Raw genomic sequence first — 21,039 nt, forward strand, 5'->3', positions numbered from 1 at the left:
TCTCCGTGTCCGTGTCTCATTTCTTAACAGATTTAAACCCAACAACATACACTCCCTGGACAGGCTAGAATCCAATCCAACCCTTCATACTGAGTGCCAAGCAGGGGTATCGGGTATAATTTGTACTATGACCCGACAGGGGACGGTGGGTATCGAACCTGCAACGTTACGAATTCAAGGAAGACTCTAACCACAAGGTCACTGAACTATTCATGAGTTTCAAATGTAGTCCTACACCTGCCATGTTGGGGACCAATACAGGTGTTTCAATTTGTGTTGTGTTTCTGATTGGCTTAGAACTAATTAATTATTTTGAAACACCTGTGGGTCCCCAACATGGCAGGTGTAGGACTACATTTTAAACTCATGCATAAAACAAACAAACCTGTACATAAACTCAAGATGGTTCTGCAGACTTCTGCGTGACTTATAGAAGATGGACCCTTTATGCACCGACAGTGTGGGCTTGGATCGGTGCTTTCTGCATATCCTGCAAAGGTAACAGTCAAATTAATCTTAAATCTGTCTCTGATAAATAGCCTACGTACAATATAGGGAGGTTCTATGTGATGTCACTTCCTTTCAAAGAACGCTGACATTTTGGATTTATAGAATCTGCCATTGGAGCATTCGCAATTCCCTCCTTGGTGGTGGTGATGCAGCTAGATAGTCAATAATCTGCACCTTTTGTCTGTACCAGCGTCAGGCTTCTACTAATGACTTTCAGCTGTAGGCCCAATCAGCAATACTGAGGACCCACATGTGTTTCAAATTCATTGATTGCATTAGATTCTATGCAGGAGAGGAATCAGTCAAAATGTGTGTGCTCACCATAATGTTAAACAATCAAGCTCCTTTAATTGGCACATCATTAGGCACTGGGCCATCAGGTGTGTGTGTGTGACGTTGAGCTGATGGGCATTCATAATATTTTGAGGCTGGCTAATAGACCCATACAGTGGTGTCAGACTGATCCAGTAAAGGGCCATGTGGCTGCAGGTTTTCATTCCAACCAAGCTTGGTTGGAATGCTTGGTTGGAATGAAAACCTGCAGCCACATGGCCCTTTACTGGATCAGGTGTGTTCTTGCTTGGTTGGAATGAAAACCTGCAGCCACATGGCCCTTTACTGGATCAGTTTGACGCCACTGCATTACCACCATCAAATAGTCAACACAGGATTGCAAGTGCTCCAGTGTCCAATTACATAGAGTGCAAAATGTCAGCCTCCGGCGCACCATGTGACTGAACCTCCCTATACATGGGTGTGGCATATCATGTCATGACATGTCATGTCATGGTGTGGTGCACTTGCTGAGCAGGCCATCATGCAGAGCCTGTCTATTGGAATAAGGTTAATTGACCCTGGGGCCAGAAAGTGTGGTACAGGAATGGTCCAAACAAAATAAATAAATGTTTATTTTGACCAAATGATATTACAGAACACATTTTGTAAGCCAAAACTAACGTTACAGATTTGATGTATGTTAATTTGCCGTGTGGGCCCCTTTCAGGTGTGCGGCACACCCAGCGGCCAGCGCACAAATGATTCATCACCCAATCCAATAGTATAAACATGCCTTCAAGAAGTATTGGAGCCATATGAAGCACGACACAACAAGCTTAGCGTTGAAAGACTATCTGGCTATTATCCATAACGTTAGCCAGCATGAGCGCAGCCATTTTCTCAACAGTTTTTGTAGCTAGCGTTAAATAACTAACGTAGCTAGCCAGGTTAGATTCTTTACTCACCACTGAAATCCGTTATGGTGAGACGTTTTCACCAGTCTCATAGGGCGATTGCAGTTTCTGCAAGTCATCTGACCTGCGAGGAGTCCCGTCTTCTGCATCCACAACACAATCTTCCTTTTGTGTTGCAGATTATTAGTTGCTCGCAGCAATGTGGTAAGTTCCCGTTTAAAACGAGCCATTTTCTGTTCTTGTGTGTTCACGTGAGGTTACGTGGTTCTGCATTTGTGCGACGTTCAAGGACAAGCACGTTATCGTTCTTTCTGCGATATCCCCGAGCGGTGGACACACGCAGGCTGTCTTCCTGAAAATGTTGTTCAGTTACAGGTAGTTGTTTTATTTTTGTGCTAACTGGTTGGTCCTGTTAGGCTATTGGTTACTTTCTACTAAACTTTTGGAAAGGGTATTAACCTCTTCTAAATTATGGTCTGCATCGCACAGACATGTTTAAAGTTAGCTTGCTAACCGCTAGCTAATTACAACGTGACTGTTGGTTTGCCAGCTCGGTTACGTTGCATTAGCACCTTCGGGGCTAGCTACCGCTAACGTTACCGTAACGATAGCTAATGCGACTGTTAGCTTGCTAGCTAGGCTACGTCGGGAAGCTTAGGTGGGGTCCAGTGTGCCATTCCGAAGGGCTGCCATGCCAGCTCCTTGGGTGCTAGCTAGCTACCGCTAGCTAACGTTACTCGTTTGCTAGCTAATTTACTGTCTTGTGACTGTAAATGGGACTAGTTGTTATATGATAACTGCTTGAGCTAGCTAGCAAGGTAACGTAATTAGCCAACGCGTTAGCTAGCTGGCAAGTGTGTGTAAACTTCACCCATGCCATGCGTTAGGTAATGTGATTTTTTTATTTTTTTATCTTTTTATTTCGAGCTTAAAAACAGATAGTGATATCAATAAAATAAAAGTAATATCAAAGAAAAAAGAGGAAAAAAACAGGACAAAGAAAATATGCAAAGCAAAATCCAGAATATTCCTAACAAAACGGCAACAATTAAGACAGCTTGAAAAGGAGTAGGAAGAAGTTAAAACTTTTTTAATCCTACCCCCTATCTCTTTTTTTATCTAGTTATAATAGAGTATCATACCACAGTTACTACGTGTCAGATATTATTATATTATATACACTTTTCCGATATTATGTGTTGTAGGGTTGGTGGTGTCTTGTTATCAATCTGGCAGATAAGTAGCTAGCTATATGGCGAGGCGTTTCATTTGTTTTTGCGCCAGACCTTGAACTTTTGAGCTTGCTTATGCCTTGCCTATACTTTTCTTGTTTCAATATTTGGGAATTTAAAGGGGAACTTTTGTATTTTTTAACCTAGACCCTATTTTCTCATCTGCTTTTATCTAAATGAATGGTGGGATTTGCAATTTCTGTAATTGCTCCTGGGAGTGAGGGACTGGCCCAACTGGAGGCCCAAAAGCCTTTCAGTGCATTCCTTTGAGGCATACGTGAAACATCAAAACACTTCCACAAAAAGTAAATTTTCTCACGTTTTAATAGGGCTGAAATGTGAAATAATTCACTTTTTATGGAAGTATTTTGATGTTTCACATGCCCCTGGAATGCATTGAAAAAGGCTTTTGGGCCTGCAGTTTGGCCCCCCACTCCCGACAAGAGCAATGGCAAAAAATGAAAATCCCTCCACACATGATGTAGATAAAAGTAGATGAGAAAATAGGGTCCAGGTTAAAAGATACCACACAAGGGTTTTCAGTACTGCTATGGTGGCTGGTGTTATGCTCAGTTTTGTATGTATGCTGAAATCTACATGCACCCTCATATTCTTCCATATAAAGTCTCATAATTCAAACATTGTAAAATATTAGGTGCATGCCGACCATACATGCAAAACTCTTAATTCAGCATAACACCAGCCACCGTAGCAGTCCTAAAAACCCTCCTTGCTTTAAGACCCTATTACCTCCATTGTACCGTGCTGCCATATGTGGGACGGGACCACAGTGGAAATGAAATTCTTATACTTGGGCTATACTAAAGTAGAGAAATCTTACTCTTTGTCGTTGTCGCTATGATTGTGTAATTATGACATTGCCGTAACGGCTATATCCTTGACTAGATTTTTTTGTCTCCACAGCCATGAATACTAGAAGAAGGAATGCTACTGCTGATCCAGTTCCTGCCAATTCAAACATCAATGTCCTCAGTACTCCAGGTAACAGCTGTTGGCCTAAAATGAGCTTCAGCAAAAACGCATTTTGAAGGGACAAAGTGATTTTTTGCGACATCTAGTGTTGAAAAATGAAATTAACAGAGTTAGCATAAATAAGATACTCATACCTATACTTAATTGGTGCATGGTGGTATAAATGTACTTTTTTTTTGGAGGTTGCTTATTTTCAAATTCAGTCATTTGATTAGCCAATATCCAGCAGGAAACAAAGTCTTGGTGACATAAAAGGCTTATCGTTACCGCCAACTTTATATACAAGAGGCTAGCCTTTTTTATTTTATTGCTGCCCTAAAAATGTAGTGCTAGTGCTTTTATGAAACTGTAATGTAAATTAATGATTTTTTTTTATTGCTGCCTTTCAAATGATTGTGCTGGTGCTGTTGTGAATCTGTCATGTAAATAAATAAATGAATGAATGATTGTTTTTGTACTTCAGTGTTATTACAGTACCTGACCGGCAGTTGGGGCATTAGAGCCAGCTCTAATGCCCCAACTGCTGTCGCAGAAGTGGCCATGCTAAAAAAGCTTCTGGAAGCTGAGAAGGAGAAGAATCTTCTTAAAGATGAAACTATTGCCATTCTTAAAGCTGACAAAGTGTTCCTGCAGGAGTGGCTGGAAAAGAAGGAGACCTCTCTCCAGGAACTCATGAGAAAGCCCGAAGCATCTAGTTCAGGTTTGTGACTTATAAAACAAGACCATTAGTCATGTTAGGATAACCCTTATGTACGTCAGTGTGAGCCCTACCGGGGTTATAATTAATATAATTGATGGCTATCACACACGTTTCCATTCAAATTTATTTATGATCACCAAATGATTCCGGAGCGCGACACCACTGCTACTCGATACTCCCACGGGGGATGGCTCAAATGCAGCTGAACAATTGACCCTTCGCTAAGCCCCGCCCCCCATGGTTACTGTTGTACTGATATCAGAGAGAAGCAGTCAGAGAGTTCATTCATCGTTTTCAGTTACGTGACATGCAGGAGCATGGCTCGGAGTGAAAGCTTGTCTGGCGTAGCAACAGTAACCATGGGGGCTGACGTAGGATTGGACAGTAGCCGTTTGTGGGAGGGGCTTAGCGAAAGGTCAGTTTTCACTGTCTGTGACACTAAATGGGAATTTTACTATACTTGACAGGTGTGAAGCCCCCCAAGAAAGATACTGATCAGAGATGAGTCCGAAGTATCAAGTGGCACAGAGTCAGATTCTGATTCCAAGGATTCACCCTTATCAGATTCCTCTTTGGAGGAGGTGTTTGCCAAAAGCAAAGCCAAAAAGAGAAAGGTGGCCACTCCAAGAAAAACAGCATCCAAGGAGATTGATCGCGGCCGTGTTCGAAGCGAGTACATGACAATCGCAACAAGATGTGTTCTGTACTTTTTATAGTTATTTTCTAGATTTCTGGTAGCCTTGTCGGTTGGACTTCAGTTGGATACGGACACCTGCCGTACGATGTAATGTCTGTTGTTCATCAGAACACTATACTTTTTTAAATAGCATCATAACTTAAACTCCTTCAGGTGGCAGTTAATGCTTTTACTATATGAGGAGTCATGTCTTGTATATTTGATTATTTTTTTTTTCAATACTCCCTTCCTTTAGTGAGAGACTCCAAAGGCATCGTGGCGAGGTACCGTATGGCACTTAAAGCCTTCCAAGAAGGACATTCGATGAAGACCGCTTTTGACTCTCTGGGAGTTGATCAGTGCACAATTGCACGGACAGCTCCCATTGCAGAGCTGAAAATCTCAGCGCCGGATGTGTTCAAAGAGGTTCGTCCATGGGACCAGAGGTCCGAAAAGCTGTCTGCTTTTGTGGAGAGATGCCGCACTGTGATGACAGACGAGGTAAGAGACCGCATCAAGAAGTTTAAGGCAGATGACGAGCTCTTACCTTTTGCTTCCAAGTAGAACACCTGCAATGCCTTTTGTTTTTTTTTTGTTGTTTTTTTTACACGGCTATGGTTTTCTTTTCTTTTTTTTCTTTTTTTAAAGATTAAAAGTCGTCTGTAGTTGAAATTCAACAGATGTTATATCCCCACTTTCTGTTTTTGACCATGCACTTTGGCATAATTTTCTGTTTGCTTGTTGACCTTTGAGGTCTTGAGGATGTTTTACAAGTTGTCAAAAATAAAAATATTTCATTTTAAACAATGGGTTGTCTTTTTCTCTGCACAGTGGCTATACAAGTGCCCTCTAGAGCCAAATGGACATGGACCTTAGGCAAAGTATGACCACTTGTATTGATTTATAACTAGCTAATGTATTATGACTTTCTATAACCCACCAGAGTGTCCTCACTTTACTTAAAGCATCCAATGACCGCTTATAAACAACTTATAATATATTATGACTTTCTATAACCCACCAGAGGGTCCTCACTTTAGTTAAAACATCCAATGACCGCTTATAATCATTTATAACCACTGTTCAAGCATTATACCCTCTCATACAGCCATTATTTGACATAACTTATAATAAATTATAATCATGTTATAAAGTATAATAATAGTGATTATAATGCGTTAATGAGAGATTAGTTATAATACTTTATGATACATTATGATGCTTGAACCCTTATAAAACATTATAACAAAAATTGTAATCTGTTTATAATTGTTATTATAACACATCATGAACATGTATAAGTAATTATAACACCAATTATAAATCATTATAACCTCATTATAACCGTATTATGATCGCATCATAATGCGTTATAAGAATGGGCTTCATAGAAAGTGTTACCGAACAGTCACGGATGTGTTTGAGGAGGGCGTTCCAGAGGGAGGGGGCGGCTATGGAAAAGGCTCTGTCGCCCCAGGTGCAATGCAGCATAGGGCCCTGACATATAAAAAGCACAACCCTGTTCATTGTTATGTTCATGTATTTGTTATGTTTCTCATGTGTACACATGCACACATAAACACACAGACAGTATGAGATGAGATAAGGACAGGACAGAAACTGCTGTGGAACTAGTTAAAATGCAATATGCCATGGAAATACAATGCTAGCACTTTTGTACAAATAAGTACAGTTGCACTTGTTTTTTCAAATGTGTTTATTCGGTCGGACAGCGATATTGAGAGTTGAGAGATTTGTTACATTTAGCGTGTTTGGAGTGTGTAGTTAGTGTGTTATGTAGTGTTTGGTGTAGTGTGTTTAGTGTGTAGTGGAGTCGGTTTTTCGTTTAATGAGTCAGAACAATGAGAAAATGCTGAATGTGGAGCAGGCAGTGCAGCTCTCAAGGAGCACAGGCAGACCTGAGCATTGCCAGCATTTAAATGTAAATAGTTACATATAACTTTGTAAATGTTTTAAATGTATGCACAAATTTAGCAAACAACAATTTATATTTGCATTATAAGTAAAAAAAAAATGGTTTGTTGTAAATATGTTTATTTGTGGTTTTCACAGTAAAAAAATCAAACTTTTTCTACTCGGATTTTATGGTTTTTTTGTGATTTTAGGTCCATTGTGTTAATACAGTTTGTCAAAATAAAAAAAATAACTGTACAGTCACACATGTGAGGTTGTGCTAAAAATAATGACACCAAGTAAATAGTTTTTAAGGTGAAATATAATTGCAAAATCAAAAATAGTCAAAAACAGCCAATTATACCCTGGAATATCGGATTTCACAACAAACCTAAATATCTCCGACGTCCCACCTTCAAACACAGCCTCATTTGGCCATCCATGAAAAAGCTCCTTAACCTCCCACTTTTTTATAGGAATACACTTTTGTTACAGGCACTGCACTAGTAGATATAAATGTAGGGGACTATCACTGCTTGACTATTCCAAACATCTAACAGTACAAGTTTGACTTGGACAGCTAGAGTATCAATTTCAAATCAATTTACTCAATCTCAATATTCTGAAGCAGTGAATTCTTTGCACGTATCCATCGGTTCTCCACATTAAAATTAAGTTCCAGACAAAGACAAATGATTATATATGTTTATTGACTAAATAATTTGGGGTAACATAAATGAACTGACAATTTTAGACGAACAACAGATAACAGAAAAGGCAAAAATTGTAATAAGCAAAGTAATAAAGTTATGTGACCATTGGCAGATGGTAAAGTTTAAAGGGTCGGGTTTTTATATATTAAATATTACGGGAGTAATCCTTTAATACTAACGAGACCCTAACCTCAACTTTCAAAGTTCATAAGATAGAAGTCAGAACTTTAGACAGAAGTCAGAACTTTGACAGAAGTCAAAACTTTAGACACCACTCATTCTCAGGTGTGTGGATCCAGCGGTATGAAGACGTTCAGCCTGTTTTGTCTGGGCGTCAGGAGGCACTGAAGCTTGGTCTCTCTGAGAGTTCTGGGTTGCACTACGGCACAGCGCGTCGGTCCAATAGCCAGAGGGAAGGCCGGTACTCTGTTGAAGAACTCTTGGTCCGGAGGCCCAGCGGGTTTCCTGCCTTGGGAGCGCTGGGGGCAGAGGCGATCTCGGCTTGGAGCACACAAAGTCTCTTTTGTTGGAGACTCCTTGCACGGCTTCTGAGGCAGACGATGGACTGCAACGTTCTTCATCAGATGATCACAGCCTTGAAAAAGACTTTTTCTTTGATGTTTCAAGGTGGTTCTCAAGTTCTTATCCTTTCACTAATTTAACTTCTTCTGGATCAGGCAGTGATACATTAACGTTATATTAAAATCAAATCAAAAATCAAAAAGAAAAGAATTCGTTCTATTAAAGACTTGGATAAAAGTAGAGCACTTAAAGTAGTTATTCAATTCCCTTTCTTAGAGCTTGTTGCAAAAATAAAAGTAAAGATTACTTTAAAAATAAAAATAAGAATAAAAAGCAAAGAAGTGAAGAGAAGAGAAGAGAGAAGGAGAAGAAGACAGAGAAGTGTAGTGAAAGAATAGCAGTGACCGACGTCATGACCGAAGTCAGGACCGAAGGTCAGGACCGAAGTCAGACCGAAGGTGAAACAGAGAGGAGAGAGTGTAGTAACAGAAAGAAGTGACCAAGGTCATGACCGAAGTCAGGACCCAAGGTGGTGTGCAGAGCATCTTCTCTGTTTTTATGAGCTACAGCAGACAGACTGAGAACAGGGGTGGGGCTGGCTGACAATACTCCTTCTGTGTTCGGAGTTTCGACCCACAACACTTTAATTTAACTAAACTATTGCTTTAATGTTTCGAAATCGTGTTTTCTTCCCAAAAACTTTACCATCTTAAAAGTCGAATTTTTGTCTTCGTTAAAAGATGTAACATGGTTATGATCCAAGAATGAAAGAATTAAAAACATGATTAAGGCATAAAACAATAAAGTATACAAAATAAACAACAAAGTATACAATACACAGTAGGACCAAGGACTTATACATATTCCTTGTAGTTCTATCTTAACAAAACATATCAGACATTTAACTGGTAAATAACACAAGCATTACACACAAAGAGGATCATGATATACAAGTCTGTGCCCATCGCAAAGGTGGGGGCTGGTTTCTCTCAAGCCCCAAATTCATTAAGTAATAAACTTAATTTGGGCTTGACAATAACATGGGAAAGATCTATTGTATGGCCTTCTTAGGCTATTTGGAAATCTGATCAAATTAAGAAGATGAAATTGTAGTTAATAGTTATTCAGAACATATTGAAATGTGGATGAGTATAGGGAATGCAGCAAAGATTGAAATGTCACAGACAGGGTCATAAAAACGGCTTGGCCTGTAAGGGGGGAGGACTGGGTCATCTTTACCCCAACCAACATCTACCCCCACTTCCTGTCATCTGATGTGAAGAGAGAAAGGACTCTATTGTGCTTAGTCGTTAAATTAGTAAGAGAAGGTCTCCAGTGATCTGTTTATAGCAAGAAAGCAACACATCGTCCTACTCTATAGAGAGAGGAGGACTCGTGCTGGACATAGTTTGGCCTGAGGAAGGAGGAGTTCATCTTCTTTGGAAGGGGGAAGAGAAGCGAATATTCAGTCAAACAGATAGGCTTTGTTTGTTAAGTGAATCTTCTCTTGTGGTTGAGAGGTGAGAGGTCAGAGGACAGGGAAAGGAAGCAGAACCTCGTGATGGAGACATAAGGGCTGGTGTTCCTACACTGGTTAATAGTGCAATTAGGAAGTGAAATGTCAGCACTATTTTTTTTTTCTTTCTGCAATTTCAATTGCACTTGCACTTAATAAAAAAATACAGATTTTTAAAAGCATACATGATCTGCGTAAATATATTAGTCTGTGGTTAAAAGGACTTGAAAGGACTCGAAACTCAAACTGCAGGACTTGGGACTTGACTTGAGACTTGTCAGTCTTGACTTTGGACTTGACTTGGGACTTGCCTGTCTTGACTTGGGACTTGACTGAATTTAGGGCAAAGATTTGAGACTTACTTGCAAAACAATGACTTTGTCCCACCTCTGCCATTCATCATTTAATGTTAAAGCAAGAGGTACAGCAATCTTGATGAGGAAAGGCATTCCCTTCATTTTACAAAGACAAAATATCTGATAAGAAGTCGCCTTCTGATTGTAACTGGGCTGGGGAAATATATTCTTTTTGAATATGTATTCACCGAATAAAGACAGTCCATCATTCTTTCAGAAGGTAATATCTCTTATATCAGACTTATCCCAAACAAATTTAGTCATCGCAGGGGACTTTAATTGCGTGTTAGACCCCTACTTTGATAGATCTTCCACCCGCAGAATAGAGAAAACTAATTTGAGTATCCTTCTTGATACTTTATCAATAATACTAATTTGTCTGACATTTGGAGAATCACTAATCCGACTGGCAGAGAATACTCTTTCTACTCGGCAACGCATAACTCATACAGCAGGATAGATATTTATTTATTTACTTTGTCTACATTTTACTTTTCTTCATTTGTATTTTGTAACTCACATTTATGTATGTTCTTTAACCTACTATTGGTATATGTAAGACCCAACAGCACATATATCTATATGGATGTATATTGCGCTCATAGATATGTATGCTATAAATAAATAACTGTATAACAACGTGCTCTAATAAAAACATTTGTAACACATGAATACAGGCACAGTGAATCTACTCCTTCTCTGGTACTAGCCTCACCTCTTTGTTCCTGCTAATTTTGACATTAAGTATGAGTAAAGACGACAATAGTTAATATCCACAGTAAATATATTCCTGACAGTCACAGTTGATAGGAATCAAAGGTTCTTATTAGATTAGGAAGCTTGGTGAAGTAATGGAAGAACAACATTTATCAAAATGTATAAAAGATCAATTAAAAATTGAAATGGCATGACTTAAAAAAAAGATTTGGCTGGATTAGCTGTAGTTTGAAAGAATAATAATAATAATAATAATAATAATAATAATAATAATAATAATAATTATAATCAATATGACAATATTGCAAGAAAACATCCTCACCTCATTTTTGACCCACTTATGCAACTAAAGGTTAATTTGTATGTTAACCCTCTGGGGTCTGGGGTATAATTGGCCATTTTTGACTACTTTTGATTTTACCTTTATATTTCACCTTAAAAACTGTTTATCTGGCCTTGTGTGGTGTCATTTTTTTCAGCACAACCTCACATGTATGAATTTATTATTTCATTATGACATACTATATTAACACACTGGACCTAAATTCACCCAAAAATCATAAAATCTGAGTAGGAAAAAGTTAAATTTTTTAATGTGAAAACCACAAACATGTTTAACCCTCTTTTTTTATTAGAGTGAGATTTGTGATATTTAGTGTGTTTTGAATGTGTTTCTCGTGATTAGTGCGTAGTGTAGTCGTCTTTTAGTTTTGTGTGCCAAAACAATGAGGCAACTCCTGACTGTGGAACGGGCAGTGCAGCTCTTCTTTGAGCTGGATGGAGCTGAAGAAGACGCTGAGCCAGAGTCTGAGCCAGAGAGAGAGGACTCTGATGATGAAGTGGATGATCCAGCGTATGTTTTGGATGAGGAGAGAGAGGAAGAGGAGCCTTTGACGTCCACACAGAGCCGACTGGACGGCGCGGCGCGCCCACGAGGTCCGGATCTCCATTAGCTCAGGCAGCAGAGACACGCCCTAGATCTGAGCCCTGGAAGACAGCGGAGGATGCTGAAGCTGCCCCAGTGGTAAGCCTGTTTAAGCCAAGGAGAACACCAGGAGTCCAATTAGAGACACTTTCCCTCTACAGCCCAAAAGACCTGTTCTTGTTGTTTTTTGCTACTGACACAGTCAGGACAATTTGCAGCAACACAAACAAAAAGGCTGCAGAAAATAAACAATTAGGCTGTAAATATCAGTGGACTGACGTGGAGATGGAAGACTTATACAAGTTTTTTGTCATGTCATTGGTGTCTCTGCCAAGTCTCCAAGATTACTGGAGACAAAATCACAATTTGCCGGTGCCCCTGCCAGCCAAAGTGATGTCCAGAGAAAGATTCAGATCCATATTATGGAACATCCACCTCAGTGATCCTGAAGAGGATGCACAGAATGAGAGGAAGAAGGGGACACCAGGCCATGACAAACTGTTCAGAGTCAGGCCTCTTTATGACGACATCCTCAGCGACTGCCAGGCTTATTAACACCCGAGGAGAGAGCTGGCGGTGGACGAAAGGATGGGGGCGATGAAGGCGAAGATGGGCATGACACAGTACATGAAAGACAAGCTGACTAAACAGGGGATCAAGCTTTTTGTGTTGGCTGAGTCGAGAAGTGGCTACACCCTCAGATTCCAGATATATACTGGAAAAACAAATACTGCGAATGAGCAAGGGCTGTCTTATGATGTGGTCATGAACCTTATCCAGCCATCCTGTCTTGGTACTGGGTACCATATTTATATGGGCAATTTTTACAGCAGTCCCAAACTGTTCATGGAACTGGCCGGGATGAAGTTTGGAGCATGTGGAACCTACAGGGAGAGCCGAAGGGGATGCCCAAGATGGTGGGCAAATGCTCTCACCAAGAAATCTAAAGAGGATCTGTGAGGTGGATCAGAGAGGGGCCACTTGTTTTTGTGAAGTGGATGGACACGTGAGAGGTGTCTGTGTGCTCCACCATCCATCCTGCATTTTCTGGTGTGACAGCACAGAGACGGGTGAAGGACAGAGCTGGACGCTGGGCTGTGAGAGACGTTCCCTGTCCCTCACCGATCACGGCCTACAACAAGAACATGAGAGGGGTTGACCTGTCAGACCAGCTCATCCAATATTACTCCACCCACAGAAAAACGGTGTGCTGGTACAAGACTGTGAGGCTGCATTTCCTGGACATTGCGACAACAAATGCATTCATCTTGTACCGGGAGATCAGCAGTGCCAGGCAGGTGCAGCCCATGACACACAAAGACTTCATGGTGGAGCTGGTGTGTCAGCTGTGTGGCATGGACAAGACAGGTGTTCCCCAGAGCAGGAGAGCTGATCATGTCCCTGTGCCCATTGACACAGCCACTGATCCTGGCCAAAAAGTCACAAGGGGCAGGCTGAGGTGCCAACGCTGCCACCAGGTGGAGAACAAGAGGAGGGACACACCCTGGAGGTGTCAGGCCTGTGATGTGCCTCTCTGTCTTGTACTGGATAGGAACTGCTTTCTAGAGTGGCACAAATAATTTGGTGGCATCCTATTGTGGCACCTGATTGTTTTGTAAATAGATTTTTGTAAATTTGTAAAAAACGCCTGAGGAATTGCCTGCATTTTAATGTAAATAGTTGTATATAACTTCGTTGTTTGCAAATCTTGTACATAGGTTTTGAAGATTACAATTTATATTTGCATCCTAAGTGATGAAAAGGGTTTGTTAATATTTGATATTTTGGAAAGATCCTGATCAAAGAGAACTCCCTATTCCTTACTGTGGTGCCAGCAGAGCAATGTCATCCAGAGTAGCTATAACATTAGATAATGTATCTCTAAGATGTTTAGGGCCCGGCACAATAACCTCTGTTTTGTCTGAGTTCAGTAACAGAATAGTGCAGGTCATGTTTTTATGGTGTTCTTTTTGTGTGTTTTTTTTGTACATTAGCGGCTGCTTATGCACAGTACAGCAGAGTCGACCTGCTAACAAAACTCTCAGCTGTAGACAAAGACCAACTATGAAGACAGTCAAAGTATGTACTGAGGAAGCCAGCTCAGCCCTGCAGGACTGCTTTGAGGACACAGGCTGGGATGTTTTTGCTGAGGGGACAGACCTGGAGGGATGCACATCAGCTGTCCTTTCATACATAAACGTCTGTGCTGAGACTGTTTCAGAGACAAAAACTGTTAAAGTGCTCCCCAACCAGAAACCGTGGTTCAACGGCAAGGTGAGGACCCTGCTCAGGACATGGAATGCTGTGTTTAAGCCTGGGGACTGGCAGGCCTACAAACAAAGCCTAAGGAGAGGTATTAATGAGGCCAAACGCAGGTACAAGCAAGGCTAGGTGAGCCAAGGTGTGAATGGCTGTTCTATAATCTTCTTTCTACTTCACTAAGCAGATCAGTGACTTTGGTGTTATAGTCTGCTATGTTTAGCACTACAGTGAAATTCCCTTTGTCTGCTGGCAACATGGTCATGTTCCGGATTCTTTTGAGCGATTGCAGGGCCTTCCTTTCCTCAGTAGTGAGGTTGGAGGGGGTGCTTTTGCATTAGCAAGAGTGCTGTTCTGCCTCTGAATCTGCCAGCTTGTTGTTTCTAAAGGTTGACTCGGTTGCTGTGATTAAATCTACTACCGCTATCTGTTCTGGAGTGACTGCAAAGTTCAGTCCTTTGACAAGGACATTCTTCTCTGGTTGGGTGAGCTCTGTATTGGACACGTTTTTCACCCACTTCTCTTGTATGTCCAGATGTGCTGTGTTGTTGATTGCCCTATTTCTGCAGGTGAGAGCTTCTTTATTATGCAGGTTGCTTTGATGTGCCTGTTAAGTTTGGAATTTGTGTGTCAGCCGTTCCTTAACCTTAGTGTGCTGTGATGCTTGTGCCTTCTCAACAAACTTGGAGACATTTGTTTGGTAGTAGTGATTTTAGTTCCTCAAATGTCTGGTCTAGTTGGTTTTGAGCCTCCTGAAGGATCACTGTGGCCCTGTGTCCTTTCAATCTGGAGCCCAGGTGTAAGATTTTAGGAATTATCCTGTGTTGCCTGCATCTCAAGTTGAAGTGCAGGTGGTTCCTGTAAACAGCTAGCTTCCTGGCTGTTCGACCCACAAGTGGCCCTAACAGCTCTGAAACTCAGAGCTCACGTGTTCTTAACTGTAAGAACACACCCACACAGAGTTTAAAAGCCTGCAACTCCTCAAGTTATTTCGAACTGACGACGCTTCTTGGATGAGAGGTGAAACATCTTCAAGAAAATGAAACAAGTCCTGCTGCCTACGATACAGCACTTAGATTTAGTCAAGATAATAATATTGGTTTTATAGCTGTTTCTGAGGGTTCTGTATTAGAGGCTTAATTGATACCAGCTGAGGTCCAAAGGTGATGAAGTTGGTCTCTAAAAAGTAGACTTTTATAATTAAAGAAGCCCATAAAGTCATTACTGGTGAGTGTAATAGGAATACAAACATCAATATAGGTATAGTCTGTCAGCTTGGCTACAGTGCTCAAAAGAAACCTGGGGTTATCCTTATTTTCCTCTATCAATCTGGTCAAGATGAGCAAATTAACTTCTGTTCTTCTGTTCATTTAAATTTTTGTTGAGCTGAGTCAGGTCCCCTTTACTTTGCATTAATACCAGCTATCACACATCTTGCCGGCAGTAGATAAGTCGGTAGCGACTTGGCTTGGGGACCGGAGGGTGACTGGTTCAAGTCCAGTATGGAAGTGGACTGGTAGCTGAAGAGGTGCCAGTTTACTTCTTGGGTTACTGCTGAGGTGCCCTTGAGCAAGGCACCAAAACCCCCATGTGTGTTCCCCGGGCTTCTGACATGCCACTGCAGCCCACTGCTCCTAGTCTGCAGTGTGTGTGCGTATACTTACAATGTGCAGCTAGTGATGGGCAGAGGACAAGTTTCAGATGTGTTTGCATGTTAAATGTAAAAAATCACTGACAAATACAGTTTCTTCTACTAGAAGAAGAAATTGTTTTCGTCGTCATAGAGTGAAAAATATAACACTCCTTCTGTGATTCTTGTTTATGATCAATCTAACATCTGAATTCAAAGAACACTTCTGTGAGACGGATGAAAAGCGTCTCCTGTCACACAGCTTTAACTGAGGATTCATTAGATTAAAGTGAACTGATTTTTTTGCAATGAATAACTATATGTTCAAACAAATCAAATTGAACAACTCCATAACCACATGTTAAATATTCAAACCAAACAAATGAAAAGACTACACGTGCTTCTCCACCAACATCCCAAAGATAACACTAATGTGTCAAACTGCTCCTGCTTTCTCCTTTTTCTCTCTCTGCTTCACTTTCATCCAGCTCCCTCAGGCCCTTCTCCTGCCTTTCTGGGTAGTCCCTTAGCTGCTCTGCACCTTCTTATTCTTTTGGATTTGGCCTTTTGATTTCAGGTAGTAAATCTCCCTGGAGCAGAGATACTGGGAACCTCATGAGTCTGCAACATCTGGTGAGGAGTCAACTGCTGTGGCAGTGATGTTCAGTGGCCCAATGAAGTCTCTCTGCCCCAGAGCCTCATGCTTTGCCTCAAAGAAAGACCCATTCCAGTCGGATCAGTCAGTGGTGATATTGGAGAATCTGTACATTTCAGGAGTTCAGTTCAGAAGTACTTTGGAAATGTTTCTTTTCACATAATTTGATTTATGACATTACTATTTCCTCTCTGCATTCATTCATTTAAGTGGTGTGGTTACTCTTTGGAATGTTAGCACCAGGCAACTCTTTAAACTATTCAAATAATTTAAATAGTATCCTTAGTAAGACTAAAATGGCCACGCCTTTTTTGTCCAACAGGTGAATGGGGCATGAATGGGGCAAAAATTTTAACTTATAGATATCACCACGAAACTTCACATGTTGATCACTGACATCAATACAAACATCTTTTGTATTAGAAGTCTTCATGGATTTTATGTTTTAATGCAAATAGGCCATTATCTGATTAAACGTGTGCTAATTTGCATAACTTTCATAACAGATGTGTCAAAATTGGATAAAGCCTGGTTCAAAATTCTATCTGTTTTGTCGATATTAACCACATATTTCTAAATAGGTAATTTGGGATATAGCCAGAAAATCTTGGAGACATCTTGGTCTCCAAGATTTCTGGCTGGTTGCGATGTGGTACAACAAGGGAATGGAGAATGGGAATGTCCTGGTAGTGGAATTAGAGCACTTTTGGTCATCCTCTGTCAGTAAAACTGCTTTCCAGGCATTCTATGTTGAGTGGCTCATCACAAACTACCAGAACACCAAACCCCTTTACCTTGGTATATCACCACAGGCCTGGATTGTGTCAGCTGGGTGTGCATCTCCATTCCCTCGCCTCAACTGCACTCACAAGGAAGCTGATGACAGGATGATATTCCACATACAGGACATTCTACACCACCGGAAAGGACCTACATCCCTGACACTGACTTCAGGTGACACAGATGTCTTTGTGTGTCTGTTGTACAACATCGCAGACAACTGGAGACATCTTGGTCTCAAAGATTTCTGGCTGGTTCGCAACTCAGGAGTGAAGAGGTCAATATTACCTCTCCATAACATCTGCAAAGCTGTAGGAGCTGAGCTCTCAAAGTGTCTCTCAGCACTTCATGCCCTGACTGGGTGTGACACAACCAGCAAGATATCTACCAAACTTGCAGCTATGAATGCTGTCCGCAAACAGGAAAATTCCATTCTGATCAGTCATTTCGCCAGTCCACAGCTAACTGAGAGCACGATTCAGATGGCAGAAACATTCTTGGTGACTTGTCTCAAACCATCCACCAACCTGGAGACCTTTGATGACCTGTGACTAAGTGAATTTGAGAATAATTCCTTGAAAATGGATTTGGAGAAAGCCCCATGTACCTCAGCTAATGCAAAAAAAACACATTCAGAGGAGTTACTATCAAGTACAGCTATGGGTTCAAGCCCCATTTAGAGATGCCACCTTGATCATGAACCCTGAGATGTATGGTTTTTAAAGAAGTGGTGGTATCTTGGTGCCCGAGATGGTGATCTCCAAACCTGAAGGCCTGCCAGATCCTTGCAAATGTGGCAAGTGTGCACACAAGAATAGCTGTCGCTGCCGGGTAGCTGGGATACACTGCTGCAAGTACTGCAAGTGCAAGGGAGGTTCTTGTGAAAATACCATCACACCAAATGAACAGTGACTTATTGCAGACCAGGAGTGACAAGAAGAAAGGGGTGACAAACAGACAAGAAGGGGAGCATCTATCTAGCATCTACATCTATCAAACTTTGTGTAATTGAAATAATAAAATGTATATATTATTCAAATGTTTGCTTTCTTTCTTCAAGTAGTATTAATATCCCAAATTACCTATTTTAAAATATGTGGTTAATATCGACAAAATGCAGATAGAATTTTGAACCTGGCTTTATCCAATTTTGACACATCTGTTCTGAAAGTTATGCAAACTAGCACACGTTTAATCAGATAATGGCCTATTTGCATATTAAAACATAAAATCCATGAAGACTTCCAATACAAAAGATGTTTGTATTGATGTCAGTGATCAATATGTGAAGTTTCGTGGTGATATCTATAAGTTAAAATTTTTGCCCCATTCATGCCCCATTCATGCCCCATTCACCTGTTGGACAAAAAAAACAATTTGCCCGTACTTTTGCCGCCTTGGAGGGTACACTTTTTTCCGCCTCGCCTGCTATCTAAATCCGAGGCATCAATGTGCCAACCCCTGCGTAAGATGGGCGGAGGTGTTGAGGACCTGCATTTTTGTGCGACCCACAGCCGGGGAGTTTTAAAACCAAGAAACAGCTGATCACAGCAGTCAGTCCATCACTTCATCCGTGGACATTAAGATGAACAACTGGACAGCCGCTGAGATCCAGGAGATGCTAGCGTCTCCTGGATCTCTGTAGCTGTCACTGTCACTGTTCACAGCCCAACTTCATGCTTCACGTCACGTCACATGTTTACGCTGTGGATTTTTATTATATATTCGCTATGCTTTATGATATTCAGATGACAGACAGTTTACAGTACAGACAGAAGGCTCAAACCCTGTCACCCGAGAGTGATCCCTGTCACCAGAGAATGAACCCTGTCTAGTAGAAAGTGGAGAGATATAAAAGCAGAAGTGAACCAGAGGAGTAGACACAAATATGTGTCCTTGAGCATGAGGGATGGTACGATAGTGGGGAGGAAAACACCCCCAACCAAGTAACAAGATGTGAAGCAAAGTGTAAATATATCCATTTATGGTTATGCTTTATGAAATGTAAACGCCCCTATGATTTCAATAAAATGAGCCTGCAAACAGCGGAGAATTCGGAACTCTTGGGGAACAGCTGCAGGAGCAGGTCACGTGATCTGTATTGAGCTGTAGAGTTCTCCCTTTTGCAAAAGGTGGAAATTAATTCTGACTTTGTGTGATCATTCAGTCTTCTCTCCCTCCAGTATTTACAGGGTCGAGGTCCTGAGGATTCGGGGTGACACTTCTGGTCACAACAACGCCTACCCCGGTGGAGGGGTAAAAGGAGGAATATTACGCCTCCGTTTTAGAAAAGGACACATTGCCACCCTTACCTTGGAGCAAATGTGCCGCCTTTTCTATCTAAAAAGGGCTACTGCTTTTCTTGTTTCCCTACTGCAATAATTTCTGTTTTCTGCAAATTAACTTAGCATAACCTGAGACCAGTGATTATTTGGATAGATAAATCTGTTAAAGATCATCAGCCAGTTAATACATTAAACTGTATATTAACCTTTGACGGGGGGGCGGGAAAGTAGGCACCCCTGTCTGTTACCCTGCTCAAACAAATCTTATCTGTTGGAAACTGTCACAGATGAGCAACAAGGGTTGGACCCAAATACAAAAGACAGGCGAGGCAGCAGGATAACTTTAGTGATTTATTTAGACAGCTTATGTGGAGACCAGTCGGTAGGCAGACAGGCACACAGGTAAATTGACAGGCAGGCTGGTACACAGGTTAATCCGATAACAAAACTCAAACACTTGCTCAAACTGACATGACCAACTTGGCTGCAGGTATGAACTGGCCGAGTTTAGTGGGAATGTCTTACCTCCTCCCTTCTCTCTCACCTTTTTCTTTCCCTATGTGTGTCTGTGGGCGTGGCAGTGGTGTCTGCAGGAGCGGAGAGACACACCTGCAGATCATCAACTCATTTACCTCTGCCATTTAACCCTGGTCTCATCTCCACTCTGGTGCCAGATTGTTCTGTCCCATATGATGATTATTATCAGTGCCACTTGCTATTGTGTTTAGCTTGTCATATTATTTTCCTAGTCTTGAGATTTCTCTTGTATGTAAGTTCAGTGCTTTTGCCCTGTCTGGGCTACATCTCATGTTCGTGTTTTGTTTGCCTTGTGTGCAGAACATCCAGCATCTCTCTGTTGTGCTTCCTGCTCCACTGGCTCCCCTGAGTTCCCTCCACACTGTCACTAGACAATCCTACCTGCCTGCAGGTTGGCCTGCCCTCCTCATCCGCTATTCCCCCAAAGAACTCATGCATTTGGGTTACTTGAGCCATTTATTCTCATTCCAGCTAGGTACCTGGTGAGTTAGGTTGTTGTGAGCAGTTTTCACACCAGTGAGGATTCAGAATCAACTGAATCATATACCTGGGATTCAAAAATGGCGGCAATGAATGTGTCGACCCAAGGAGATGACTACACGTGCACAATTTTAAACATCGTTGTCTTTGGTTTCATGTGCAATGTGATTGCACCCGAGGTGAATTCAGAGGGATAATATAATATTATTATTTTTATTATTATTATTATTATTATTATTATTATTATTATTATTATTATTAACTAGAACTGCAAGCAGTTATGAACGGGGGCCAAGCCTCCCCGCGCAACTCGGACCCCACGCACCGCTGAGCCCACGGAAGTTGGCCCCAAAGGAAGCCGTGGTATTCACTGTAATGGGAAGTGCACTGGAAGTGCAAAAGGCTGAATGTGTGCCGATTTGGATTTGTTGTAATAAGGCACGCCCACA

At 41.3% G+C, this 21,039-nt stretch overlaps 1 protein-coding gene across 1 annotated transcript in view; it reads left to right on the forward strand.

The window, feature by feature from the left end:
* Window positions 1-3,505: 3,505 nt before the first annotated feature.
* Window positions 3,506-21,039, forward strand: part of LOC115574864 (uncharacterized) — a 42,456-nt gene continuing 24,922 nt past the window's right edge. Inside the window, exons 1-3 of the mRNA XM_030406489.1 lie at window positions 3,506-3,934; window positions 4,389-4,625; window positions 5,558-5,802. Coding sequence (XP_030262349.1) covers window positions 3,859-3,934; window positions 4,389-4,625; window positions 5,558-5,802 — 558 coding nt within the window. The 5' untranslated portion in view covers window positions 3,506-3,858. The remainder of the gene's footprint in view (window positions 3,935-4,388; window positions 4,626-5,557; window positions 5,803-21,039) is intronic.

Source organism: Sparus aurata, chromosome 23, assembly GCF_900880675.1.
Source record: "Sparus aurata chromosome 23, fSpaAur1.1, whole genome shotgun sequence".
Lineage (NCBI taxonomy): Eukaryota > Metazoa > Chordata > Actinopteri > Spariformes > Sparidae > Sparus > Sparus aurata.